This window comes from Schistocerca cancellata, chromosome 1 (genome assembly GCF_023864275.1).
Source record: "Schistocerca cancellata isolate TAMUIC-IGC-003103 chromosome 1, iqSchCanc2.1, whole genome shotgun sequence".
NCBI classification, from domain to species: domain Eukaryota; kingdom Metazoa; phylum Arthropoda; class Insecta; order Orthoptera; family Acrididae; genus Schistocerca; species Schistocerca cancellata.
The window spans coordinates 612,528,176-612,542,673 of NC_064626.1; the positions used below are offsets into that span (position 1 = coordinate 612,528,176).

At 39.2% G+C, this 14,498-nt stretch overlaps 1 protein-coding gene across 2 annotated transcripts in view; it reads left to right on the forward strand.

Annotated features, from left to right (window-relative positions):
- Positions 1-460: 460 nt before the first annotated feature.
- LOC126182828 (density-regulated protein homolog) overlaps positions 461-14,498 on the forward strand; it is a 45,405-nt gene continuing 31,367 nt past the window's right edge. Inside the window, exons 1-2 of one of the 2 annotated variants that reach the window (XM_049924882.1) lie at positions 461-557; positions 640-791. In XM_049924882.1, the coding sequence (XP_049780839.1) occupies positions 690-791 (102 nt within the window). In that variant the 5' untranslated portion in view covers positions 461-557; positions 640-689. Of the gene's footprint in view, positions 563-639; positions 792-14,498 lie in introns of both variants that reach the window. The other variant, XM_049924883.1, reaches the window with a different exon arrangement.

Here is a 14,498-nt window from a genome sequence, read left to right on the forward strand (position 1 = left end):
AATTTCCAAAATTGATGTGAAGTGAAAGTAACGCCAATGTGTGCAAAAAGCTATGAAGTGCATGTGTACAACGAAGTTTCTGCCGACCTCAGCGCCCGAAGGAAAAAAGGACATGTGAACAACAGACAGAAACACCAATGACCGCAAACATGCTTTGTAAATAAAAGCGAAACCCGTGTGGTGTATAATTCTCTTTAATTAATTCCAGTAAGGTTAAGACGGAGAAACCAATAATAAATGATAATAATGAAAATTGCGTGCAAGTTTACGTATTTGTTTGAAAATTTATTCATGTGAACAGGAAAATTTTACTAACTGCATGGAAAACATGCTTGAAAGCTAACAAAGACTTCAGGCTGTGGTATTCTTTCAAAATCTTTTCCTATTCTGCAATCTGCATCGAAGCAGACATGGTGGTAAGAATATGTTTACCTCCATGGAAGCAGAAGCCAACTGTAATGTCTTTGTCCACAATCTGTTTGGGCTTTTGTTAAATTCGATTTTATGTGTCGATGTTTCGATGGTCCATATCGACAGGACTGCTTGAAATCTACCGGGTAAGGTAAAGTACACGTTTTGCTTGTTATCGATATGTATAGGTTTGTGATCGTTTTATCTAAAGATTTTTTTTATTTTCAGACTGAAATGCAACTTTTAAACTAGGCTGCTGTGCACAACCTAATCAAAATATGAGTGAGAACGAAACGATTAGCCTTCCTGTGGGCCCACAACCGGACGTCACGTACCCTATACGAGTACTTTATTGCGGGAATTGCTCGTTGCCCATTGAGGTACGTATTGGTAAAATAGAAATTACTATCGACAACAGTAGAAACAAAATTTCTAGTAACGCAGGAAATTTTCTGCCAGTTATATAGAGGGTATGGCGATTTCTGCGGTACATATCAGCGAAAAACAATCATTTTATTTCCCTCCTTCACTACCTTAAGAATTGATGCATTTGAGCGAGATCGGGAGAAAGGAAGCCTTGTTTTCCCACACACAGTCGTGTTTACTAGAACACAGCATAGAATTAGACGGATGTGGTAATTTAATGCATCCGTGGGACAGTGACAAAAATCGTTAAATTGGATGTGTTGAAGTAAAAACCGAGACATACGTTTTCCAGTCAGTTTTATACACGTTTGGTACGTAATAATGTTTCTGGTATTTAAGTAATATGGTGATGTTAGATGCACTTGACCTAATCGTTTTTCATGTGGGGCAGACATAGTGGATAATTTGACGGAGGCTGTAATCACCCACTTTGAGCGCAGTTATTGCATCATAGAGCTCTCTAAGATGCAGAAGTGCCTTTACTTTTCATTGTCTTCCTTCAGCACGTGTTATTAAGTGTAATTGCCTAAATATGTACTCTGTGAATGACCGGAGTTTTACTGGGGGTAGGCCTATATTTTAGGGTGTTAAACCTAAAGGTTCTCCCAGTCATAGAAAGAACTTGGGAAGGTTGCCTGCTTGTCTTTTGTGCCATATTCAACACACTTTTAACTATAAAAACTAAAAAAAATCGGAAAAGCTTTCTTAGTGAACAAATATTTGTTGCATCTCATGTACATATATCATATATATGTAGAGTTCACCACTGTGTAACTCTTACCTATTTTACATAGTAGGGTCTCTCTAGGATTGGTTCAGAGATATCTGAAGCATTTTCTTAGGTTCTGCTCTGAAAGTTGCTTCTCAGGTGATTTATAAAAGAGTACCCTTGAACTAAATTGCACTTATTTTTTGAGTACCTACCACTTAAAATTTTTTAATACTTCTCTTACTTTCTTTTGTTAGTAGTATAAGCCTCTGACCAATTGCACTCCCCTCCCTTGTAAATAGGCCTACTTGGTGTCCCTTGTCAATCTGACGTGACATGGATCTCGTACAATTGAGAATTGTTAAAGTATGGGTCATGCAAATGATTGACATGAAATTTCTCTTGTAGATAGACTGTTTTTCCCTATTTGCTTTACCTGTACCTGAATAGATCAGCAGCAGGTCCTGATAGTATGCAGTTCTGCTTCGTATCTCTATACATAGTATTCCCAAATATTTGTATAACACAGACGCTGGTTGCCCTGTGGTTGAGATAACTTGCTTCTGTGTATTATGCTATGCACATATCTCTATTTCTCATCACTAGTGGCTACTTGCCAGTCTTTGGCTCAATCTGATATTTTGTCATGATGTAGCTGGATGTCACTATAACATTTAGCGTATTGAATTTCCTTGTATGTAATCACATATTTTAAGTAAAACAGTCTTCTTCTTCCAGAGTCATTACTGCATAGCAAAAACAGATGGTCATATTACACTTGCTTGGGACACACAAGATATTATTTCAATGTCTGTTGTAGACTCCGTCCATTATAACGAGCTGCGGTGTGTCTATTGGGAGTGTTTTTATCCTTTCATAAACTTTTTTATACATCCCATAGGAACATAATTTATGTAGAAGATGATGATGATAATGAACTTCTTAACTCCTAATCAGCTTGGTTTATTTTATCTGTGGTGCTGTTGATATCATGTGAAGAGTGTAAGTTAAGTTCACACGATTGATGTTTTCAGAACACATCGTTCTTTCTATGCAGAAAGTTTCGTCCCTGCTGAGACATAATGTTTGAACTCTGAAACTGTTCTAAGATTTTGCTACATGTAGACGTGAGTGGTATTTATTGTAGTCATATGAGTCTTCTTTGTCTGTAGATGAGTGTACCCTGTGTTCTTTTTCCAATCACTGGTAACATTTCTCTGCTTATGTGATCTGCAGAAAATTGTTACAAAGAACAGACCTAATTCACTCAAAAATGACTTGACTGGAGCTTCATGTGTAAAGAAAAAAGTATCACAAACTAATATTAGATACAACCAAATGTGACAGTAATAAATATAAGCATTTTTAAAAGGGACTGTTACACACAACATTGACAGCGTTTTAATTATTCTGGTAAATTAGCTTTATGCCAGGCTATTGAAAAGGTTATAAGTGATAGGTTAAAATTTCAGAAAACAATCCACAGCCGTGAACATGAATGTCCCCAGCAGGGGAACTTGCAGTGATCAGCAAGACTTGTTCTCACAAATCTTGGTCTAGGCCTATTAACCTTCAACCACCACCATTAACTACAAAGTTGGATTATGAAAAACCAGTGCTACAATCAAAAGACAACTTGTGACCATCTGTCCTTGTTTCATATAAACTTAGTCAGTGAGAAACTGAATGAACTTGAACTGGTTTTAAAAGACTTGCATTGTGATATTCTGTGCCTAAATGAGCACTAGCTTAAAGAACATGAATCCAGGTTGTACACTCCTGCTGGTTTTAAATTTTTAACTGGCTATTTTAGACCAGTTATGGAAATTGGAGGAGTGTCAGTACTAATGAAAAGTGACCTCAAACATACAGTTAAGATTATAGATCTTAAGGATTTAGTGCATGAAGGAGAAATTAAAATTGCTGCCGTTCACTTTACCGAAAGCAAGATTGTTGTAGTATCTATGTACTGTGTCCCAAAAACTGGTGCCAGAGTTATTGTTGAGCATATAGATAATCTCTTAATGTACTTACTTAGGTATAAGAATAACAAAATTTTAATATTTGGTGACATTAATATAGATGTGATTGTGCAAAGTTCTAAAAGCAGATTACTGCTAGATACCCACAAATCATACAGTTACAATTGCCTTAACTATAAGTCTACCAGGCAGAATGCCTGTCTAGATAATGTCATATCAAACATTGTCAAAGATGAGGTAGTCTTAAATGTTTTTAAACCAATGCTCTCTGACCATAATGGAATTTTCCTGAAATTAATGGCGTTCAAAAGAAATCGTGTTCAACCAGTAGAATCCTGGATAGTGAGGCAGATAAATCCACCAAATGTAACAAACCTCACACAAAGACTTCAAACTATTGATTGGTGTAATGCTGTCATGGAGAATGAGCCTTTAAGTGATGTTTTTGAGTATTTCTAAGATACCATTACCATTGTCTTTAATGAATATTGCCCCCTCATCATTAAACACAATAGACTAAATGCAAGGAGAAAACAGAAAAGTAATATAACTGAATGGTATACACCTTACTTAAACAACTTAGGAATTCTATTAAGAATTTACTATGACAATTCTTGCTCAAATAATGAATATAGACATACATATGCCAAATTAAAAAAGATTTACAGAAAAGTTATCATTTCTGCAAAGAAAAAGCAAATTACAACTATATTTCTCAGCCCAGTAACAAATGTAAAGCAGCATGGAAAATAATTAAAGCAGAAACAGGGTTAATTGCAGAAAATTTACCTGTTTCTCGAAGTGCAGAGGAAGCAAAATAATAGTTTCATAAATTCTGGGGAATTAGCTGTAACAAATGAAAGAAATTTAGAGGACAATGCAGGTAGACTTCCCAGTTTGTGGGGAAACAGACATTCCAGTAGACCTGCCAAAATTTGGATGGAAAACTGTTTATCCTAAGTACCGGGTGATCAAAAAGTCAGTATACATTTGAAAACTGAATAAATCACGGAAAAATATAGATAGAGAGGTAAAAATTGACACACATGCTTGGAATGACCTGGGGTTTTATTAGAACCAAAAAAATACAAATGTTCAAAAAATGTCTGACAGATGGCGCTTCATCTTATCAGAATAGCAATAATTAGCATGACAAAGTAAGACAAAGCAAAGATGTTATTTACAGGAAATGCTGAATACGTCCACCATCATTCCTCACCAATAGCTGTAGTCTAGGAATATTGTTGTGAACAGCACTGTAAAGCATGTCCGGAGTATGGTGAGGCATTGGCGTTGGATGTTGTCTTTCAGCATACCTAGAGATGTCGGTCGATCACGATACACTTGCGACTTCAGGTAACCCCAAAGCCAATAATCACAAGGACTGAGGTCTGGGGACCTAGGAGGCCAAGCATGACAAAAGTGGCAGCTGAGCACACGATCATCACCAAATGACGCGTTCACGCGTCTAGCAATATGGGGTGGAGTACCATCGTGCATTTTGGATCTAATAAAACCCCACGTCATTCCAAGCATGTGTCAATTTTTACTTCTCTATCTACATTATTCCTTGGTTTATTAAGTTTTCAAATTTATACTGTCTTTTTGCTCACCCGGTATATACTGAATGTAGTCAAACCAATGAGCAACTCCAGAACCGAGGACATTCGTGGTTTATCTAATTTTATCATAAAGAAAATAATAGACACCTATATGCAATCCACTGTCTTACCTAATCAGTAGGATGTTTTCAGAAGGAACATTTCCAGACTGCCTTAAACTGACAATTGTCTTGCCCATATTCAAAAAAGGAGACAGAACTTCACCCCAAAATTGCAGACCCATTGCAATAGTACATATATTATCCAAAATTACTGAAACCTTAATGAAAGACCAGTTACATGATTTATTTATTTTTTTTTTTTTTTTGTCTTACAACCTCGTAAATAGGATTTGGATGTGGATTCTGAAGTGGGCTATCAACAATAAAAGCAGTTCAGGAAATTGTACAATCGGTATTACATGGTTTTTGAAAATTACCCCTATGCAACTTTTGTAGATTTAACCAAGGCATTTGACACTGTACCACGCAGCATTTTAATTAAAAAACTTGAAAAATATTGAATAACTGATGGATAACTATTATTGCTGAAAACATATTTGACAAACAGAAAACAAATTGTAGTTTTAAACTCAAATAACAAATCTGACCACCTCATGGTGAAATATGGAGTCCCACAAGGATCTGTACTGGGACCTTTCTTATTTATTGTGTATGTGAATGACCTGCCCAGCTTATTACCATATAAATCTGTAATGTATGCCGCTGACACAACTTTTATCACATCACATAGTGACGCGAATGTAGTCAAACAAATGAACAACTCAGTGATGGAAAAAGCAGCTCAGTGGTTCCAAGAAAACAGACTGTCATTAAATAAAAACAAAATTGAACACATCTCTTTTTCCCTTAGAGATATTAACAATAGAGCAAATGAACCAAGACATTGAGTAAAATTGTTAGGCATATATCTAGATACAAAATTATGCTGGAATACCCACACAGAAGATCTCTGCAGTAAGTTGACAAGAGTTTTATATCTCCTTAGGAAACTTAAGGATTGTGTCACTAAGGAGTGCATGCTTATGGCATATTATGCCTTTTTCCATACTCATTTCCATTATGGAATATTTCTTTGGGGAAACTTTGCCAGGGCAAAAAGCGTCTTCCTCTGACAGAAGAAAGCCATTAGATGTATTTTTGGTTTGAGCAAATTAACTTCTTGCAGGCAGTACTTTATTGAGCACAGAATATTTGAAGTCCCCAGTCTATAAATACTCAAAGCACTTACGCAAGCCAAACAGAATGCCCACATGTATGAAAGCAGGTCAGATGCGCACTCATGAAACCAGGAACAGGAACTTACTAGACATTCCTTGGACATGTTTGAGTAAAGTCCAAAATAATTTTGTACATGCTGGCAAAACATTTTTAACACACTTTCACATGGCACAAGGGAGCTGCATAAAAATAAATTCAAAATGGTGGTAGAGATATGGCTGAAAGAGAAATCATTCTATAGTACAAGTGAATTCATATATAATAACAAAATTAGATGCTCTTTTATACAATGAAAAATATGATACTCTTTTATATAACAAAAAAAAATGTGATTGTAAACTAAGAAAATTGTAACTTACGAAATACAACAAAATTTGTCTGTGCAACCAGTGTAACTAATTATGGATGAGTAGAAGATATGCAATATTTATGTAATAGTATCTATGTATGTTAACATTTCGTATAATTTTTGTAACAAACTGTATAATTTTGTAACAAATGACAATGCCTTATACAACACAACAGTTGTTTACAGGCAAATAAATTCAATTCAATTGTATGGAATTGAAAGGGTCTTCCGTCAGGTCCAGACTTAATGAGTTTTAGCGATTGAAGCTGCTTTTCACCACTACTACTTCAAATGTCACTCATCCTTGCTGTCATAAATATGTGAAATGAGTGTTTCATTCCTTGATTTTCCTTTGTGGAGGAACATTTGGAGACTGAATTTATCATTTCAGCTTTCCTTTTATTTTGTGTTTGTGCCTTTCTTGACACTCTCTGAACACTGATTTTTGTGCCATTGCCAACCTTTAAGAGATGTCCCGAATAACATTTTACTGTGATTGTTACTGAAGACTTCAGGCTTGCATGTGTACCCTCAATAAAAACTTTGTTTTTACACTTGTAACCTAGTAGCACATATCGTGTTTCACTTTGCTGTTCTGTGTTCAGACTAGAATCAGTGACCCAGTCCATCACAGGTTGTATATAAGGAAAAATGCTGAAGATAGATTCTAGGCATGAAACACAAGTATGGTGCTACATTGTGTTGTGTAGTTTCAACTTTCTCCCCTCTCCCCCGCCCCTCTCCCCCGCCCCTCTCCCCCGCCCCTCTCCCCCGCCCCTCTCCCCCGCCCCTCTCCCCCGCCCCTCTCCCCCGCCCCTCTCCCCCGCCCCTCTCCCCCGCCCCTCTCCCCCGCCCCTCTCCCCCGCCCCTCTCCCCCGCCCCTCTCCCCCGCCCCTCTCCCCCGCCCCTCTCCCCCGCCCCTCTCCCCCGCCCCTCTCCCCCGCCCCTCTCCCCCGCCCCTCTCCCCCGCCCCTCTCCCCCGCCCCTCTCCCCCGCCCCTCTCCCCCGCCCCTCTCCCCCGCCCCTCTCCCCCGCCCCTCTCCCCCGCCCCTCTCCCCCGCCCCTCTCCCCCGCCCCTCTCCCCCGCCCCTCTCCCCCCTTTTTATACTACTATGTATATACTACATCTGTTCACTATGTGTTTCAACATACAAATATGGAGAAGACTAGCTATGGATTAACACCACATGATAAAATGACATCTGATAGCATTGCAGGCATGTGATGCTGTAAGGAGTATATGTAAGCAGAGCAGACACAAATGGAGACTGATTGTAGTATGATACGGGCCACAAATGGGGAAATCCACTGACATAAGTAACTTTGACAAAGAGCAAGTTGTTACAGGTTGATGTCTGAGAACAAGCATCTTGGGAAAGATAAAGCTGGTCAGGTAGCCACATGCTATTTTCATGAGCATCTAGTGGTTGAAGGTTAGTGAAACCATGAGTTGATGACACTGTGTTAGGCTTCCAAGTCTCATCACAGAAAACAGAAGTCAAACTCATTCTGCAAAGGAAAATAGGCTGCCTGGGTATGTTGGACTGCAGTGTGCAGTTCTGGTGCAAGCAAAAGTGTTCCAAAGTGATTCATTCACCACACAATGAACATGATACTCAGCAGCAGAGAACCCCTATATATGATCACGTGGATGGACCAATTGACATCAGTTAAGATTGCAATGGGCAGAGCAGTAATGAGATTGGACTGCAGATTTATTGAAGCTTGTTGCCCATCAGGATTATTCATGTTTTTTGTTAGACCAGGTAATATCCTGATACTCAGTCACCCAGATTGAGGGCTGCCGTAAACATGAACCTTGCCACAAACACAGGCTGGTGTGGACAATTTTGTGGTATGAGGGACAATACCATACCTATGCTTACTGTCAAAAGTATGATCATATGGTGTGTCAAGTTGAATTTATGACTGGATTGAGGACTTATTGGTAGGGGGGACTCAGCATGTTACCTTGGATGGAGAGTCATTGTCAGATACATAGAAGCATGTTTGGGTATGCCCCTGGGATGTATGGTGGGGCCCTTGCTGTTCATGTTGTATGTTAATGACCTTGTGGACACAACAGTAAACTCACACTTTTTGCAGATGACAGTTGTCTATAGTTAAGCTCTATCTGAAAGAAGGCACATACATTTTCTGTTAGTTGTTGGTAAGATTTCAGAGTGGTGCAAAGATTGAAAAATTGCTTGAAATGTTCAGAAATGTGAAACTGCACACATCTCAAAATGAAAAGCATAGTATCCTTTGATTATCTTATAAATGAGCCACTTATGGAATCAGAAAACTTGTATAAATAACTGGGTGTGACACTTTGTAGGGACATGATCACATGGGCTCATTTGTGGGTAAAGCAGGTAGTAGATTTTGGTTTTTTGGTAGAACACTGGGGAAATGCAATCATTCTACAAAGGAGATTCCTTTCATATCACTAATTTGACCCATTCTGGAAAATTGCCCAACTGTGTGATACCTGTGCCAAGTAGAACTAACAAGGGATTTTGCCCTAATAATTGGTACAGTGCGGGTATCTTCTGCCGTGTACTTAGTGATAGAGGGACCTGTGGTAACAGTACATGATGCAATGACAGCTGTGTACTGTGTGAACATTGTTGTGGACCATCTGCATTCCTTTTGGCTTAATACCTTCCACCACGGTAACTATACATATTACAAAACTGGAATGTCGCTGGTTTGAGGAACGTGATAGTGAACTTATATTAATGTGTTGGGTACCAAATTTGCGTTACCTGGACCCAATGGATCTTTCATGCTATCGGGTGTCAGCTCTGTGCCCTGAGACTCCTGTCCAATAATTTATAGGAATTGCCTGAAATGTCCATAGGCATATAGTAACACATACCTCTGAAAATCTACCAAGGACTTCTCTTTGTTGTTCTGTGCCACCCAGAATTGCTACTATTATGCAGGTAGATGTAATGGTTTGCCTCATCAGAATATTTGTACGTTGGTTTTTGTAGGGTTGTTAGTAGCTTGTCACAAAGAAATTGCTTTAACTGACTGACAGTTTACTGAAAGACATGAATAGTGTTACACCTATTGTTGTGTGTAGCCTATAGCCATAAGATGTACATGGATGAACACTGTCAAAGTATTTTGTAAGCATGCGTGTATGCATGTGAAGTGGTTTGTGTTCTGCCAAAACATCTTATAGTGTATTCTTTGAAAACATATATGTATAGATATGAAAATTCTACCACTATTTGGTGGGAGGAGAGAAAACACACAAAAGATTTGGAAATGGACATGCTTGTGGTTCTACTTGCTCCTTCTGATATAAGGGTTGAGGGGTAAGAAAGAGGGGTGAAGGAAAAGTACTGGCAAGATTTAGGAAATGGGGAAAATTATGGAAAAGTCACCCAGAACACGGGGTAAAGAGAGACTTCCTTGATGGGGTGAGAAGGAAATATCCTTTGTAATAAAAAGGAAAGTTCAAGTTATAAAATTAAGTACACAGATATAGATTACCTTCAGGCAGATTATCTCCCAATACAGCTTCTAGAAAAAAATAAATAACAGCTTATGAAGTAATGTGTATCTACTTCAAGGAGAAAAGAGGAATTCGGGGAAGGTGTACGGTCAGACACGTGTCTCCCCAAAGACAAAGACCCTACTGTGTGGAAATGAAAAGGGGACAGGGGGCAATTATGAGAAAACTTACATTCCTTCAATGAATTTTGAATGGTATTCTTTCATATTATTGCTTTTAGGCATAAGAGTGATGCATAATAACTGTTAAATGACAATTATTATCATCATCTGCAAGGAATCTGTTGCCACAGTGTGCTATATCCCACACTCACTACCATAAGATGTGGTCATACCATGTTTTCCACATTTGGTTCTGACTGTATGCATGGTGATGAATTGAGGCAACCCAATCTGGTGTTGTCTGAAGGATCTCTCCCTCACTTTCCTTTATAAGATTTAAGTTCAGAAATCTAGTTGTTTATAGTAGGCTACTGGTTGAATGTGTGTATTCTGTGCCATGAAGTTTGCGCTAGTATATTCTCATCATTCTGCATAATGTAGGGAGTGACACAATTTCTTTCTTTACATTAATCTAGCTGCATGTTGGAACAATAGAAGGGTTCAGAATATTTGACAAACACCTAGCCTAGGATGGGTAGGGGAATAATGCTATTTAGGAGTGATTGCTAAGTTACATACTTTTGAAAACAAATTTGTTTCTTGCACTGAAGTGACAATAGAGAAATGAAAATAAATAAATAAATAAATTGGCATTCGACACAAAGGAAGAAGGCTTTTATTCCATTATGTTCCAAATCTAGTTTAATTTAATCCTGCTCAGTTTCATTTTTACTGTAATACAGCCCATACTTATTCACTGTGTGTCAATACAGGATGTGGAAAAATGTTTTCTGGGGAAAAGGTTGTCAGCTGTCTTATCTCTGTTTCTACCTGCTGTACCGTATATTTTGTGAATTCCCCCCTTGGGGGGGGGGGGGGGGACCTTTCTCCAGAGGAAGTCCTTGTTCTTAGCTCTGTTTCCTCCCATTGATTGGGCTTAATGTGGGATAGTTTGTAACTCCTTTTTCGTGTTAGTGTCCTAAGGCTCTGACATGGATGCATATGACGTTAGACGTTTTTCCACCCTAAAACAAAATAAAACCAAATGTATTTTGCAAACTTCACTGATAGCTATTCGAGGAGATCTGAACTTGAATTAAATGTGTGTGTGTGTGACATTTTCAAGCAGATGTTTGGACTTGTCATTCCATGTGGTGGAATGGGACATTTGTGTGACATTGTAATATTTCTCACATTAGAAAATTGAAACTGAAAGAGGAATTCTTTTTGTGCCCACAAAATGGCATGAGCCTAAACATAATTTTACCAAAATAAAATATAGAAATGTTATTCAGTATTATGTCAATAAATTAAAAAATACATGTACAGGATGGGACATGGATAAGATATAAAATCAATTTGTTGCAACAGTATAAAAATTCTGTGAAAATACACCCAACTTTATTCAGAAATTTTTGGTGATTGATAAATCGAATCTGCTGTCATAAATTTTTTATCATCATCTGTTGTTGTACTTTTAAAATTATTTTTTCAAGTCATGGACTGTGACTAATATAAAACAATTTCATTTTTTGAACATGAATGAGTATACAGATTTTAAAGTTCAATGAAAATACATCAACCTGTGAAATATTGTTGGTGTCCAGGCCAGGGAATGAAAAGATTTGTCAAAAATTTGAACAATATTGGACCTTGGTACTTGTGCAGTATTATGTTTTACACACACATTTATTTGCCTGTACTGTACTTTCTAAAGGACGTCACTTGTTGTTCGCCATCTACTGTTAGAACTTCTCCTATGATTTGCTTAATTGACTTTTTGGTTGCAAATTTAACAACAACAATAATAATAATAATGTTGCAATTTTTGCTGAAACAGAGTTAAATTCAATAACGTTTTTGGCAAAGGAGTGTGTCAGATACTGAATGGATATCAGCTATAGCTGCATCAAATAGACTTCAGCTGATCAACTCGAGCCTTAGAACAAAATGTCGTCACAGTTAATTCCACCCCCCCCCCCTTTTTTCTAATAAATATTACACATTACTTAAGATACAAATGTTTTGACTTTCTCTCTTGTATGGCAACTTTTTAAGCATGTTAAGAGTAACTAGAAGTTGATTAAAAGCACTTCATAATTAACTTTATTCAGAGCATCTTCAAATAACACTTTAAGCTGTGGCAGAATTGAACAAGTTGTAAAACATCATTCTGAAGGTTGAAGTTTTAAGTTGATGATTATTTATAAATTGCATGATTTTCCTTTGTATTTCTTATTAATGAAACACACTGAAAATATCATTAGTATTTTTGAAACATTGTAAACTTATTTGTTTTACTGTGAATGAATGAGACAGTAAATTATACTTTCCTTTCTTTTTAAAAAAAATGTGCTAAAAGGCATGATCATGCTACTGCAAAACAATGAAATATTCTAAGTTAATGATGGAAGTACTAAATAATTTATAGAAGCAAAATAGAGAAAATCAATCACCGCATGCATAGAACATGTGTATTTTGAAAACTGTGTTCACGAAATTGCTTTCTTATCAACAGATACTTAGGTTTGTCAGTGAAGGCTTCAGTGAGACCCTCGGTATATTTTGAGAGCGACTCCTCCCCATTTGCTTCACCTGGTCCTACTCAACCCAACAAGCCACCTTCCTAGATGTTGACCTCAACATCAAAGACGGCTACATCAGTACCTCCATCCAGATCAAACCTACTAACCGCTAGCAATACCTCTGCTTTGACAGCTGCCACCCATTCCATACCAAGAAGTCCCTTCCATACAGCCTAGCCACCCGTGGTCATCGCATCTGCAGTGATGAGCAGTTCCTCTCAAAATATACCGAGGGTCTCACTGAAGCCTTCACTGACCATAATTATCCTCCCATCCTTGTGCAAAAACAAATCTTCCATGCCTTATCTTTCCAGTCTCAGTCAACTTAGAGCATTGAGGTGTGCATTTCATCCGGTGTGTTCATCGGGGTCCGAGGGATAATCAGGTTGCTACTGGTGCCTTCATCTTGGCCTTCGAGGGTGATACATTAGCGGAGAAGGTCAGGGTGATGGTCTACTGCTGTGATGTCAAGCCCTATATCCCTCCCCCAATGCGGTGCTTAAAGTGCTGGAAGTTTGGCCATATGTCTTCCCGCTGTACTTCCATCCTCACATGTCGAGATTGCGGATGCCCATCACATCCCAATACTCCATGTGCTGCGCCTCCCATCTGTGTCAGCTGTGGAGAGCATCATTCACCTTGCTCGCCGACTGCTGGATCTTACAGAAAGAGCGAAAAATCGTGGAATATAAGACCCTGGACCGACTGACCTATAGTGAGGCTAAGAGGCAAATATGACCGAATACATCATGTGAGAATGACATCTTCATACACCGCCGCTACAGCCACCATGCTAGCCCCATCAGTTCAGAGAATTCCAGCCAGATCGATGAGCCGTACAACTCCACATGCCCCCTTGCCCGTGGGGGGGCTCTACCCACCCTGCTGCTCCTGCATCACCTACCTTGGGAGCAACACCCTCCCACCCATCGGGGACGCCCGTCTCCGCTTCTAAGCCGGAGAGTTGTCCACTTCTTCGCCTAGTCTTGCTCGCAAGGGGTCGCTCCCTTCCCAGGTTTCCACAAGCGGGAAGGATGACGCCCGACAGTGGCATAAGTGCCAACCAGCAGCTGGTCATAGGGCTTACGTGATCCTCCTCCGTCCTGGAGACTGAATTGGTGAAGCCCTCCCAGCCGGTGAAACCCAAGGTTCAGTGAGAGAAGTCCAAGAGAAAGACCTCTAAGGCCAAAGAACTTGCGGTGCACCACCCCACCGCACCCTTCGAGCTCTGCGTCTGAGGATGAGGTGGAGATCCTGGCGTCCGCTGAGGACCTTGATCTCGCCGGTCCCTCAGACACCATGGATAGCACTTGCACAGGTGCTCAATTGGTGGCAGCAGGTGACCCAGCGGCATAATCTGCCTCCCCAGTCCTTTCACGCCTTTCTCAGCCGTGGACAATGTCATCCTCCAGTGGAACTGCAGCGGTTTCTTCCACCATCTAGATGAACTCCGACAACTTCTCAGCCTACACCCTCTCCTCTGCATTGCTTTTTAAGAAACTTGGTTTCCGGCAATGCGAAACCACACCCTCCGTGGCTATCGGGGTTATTATAGGAACCGGGC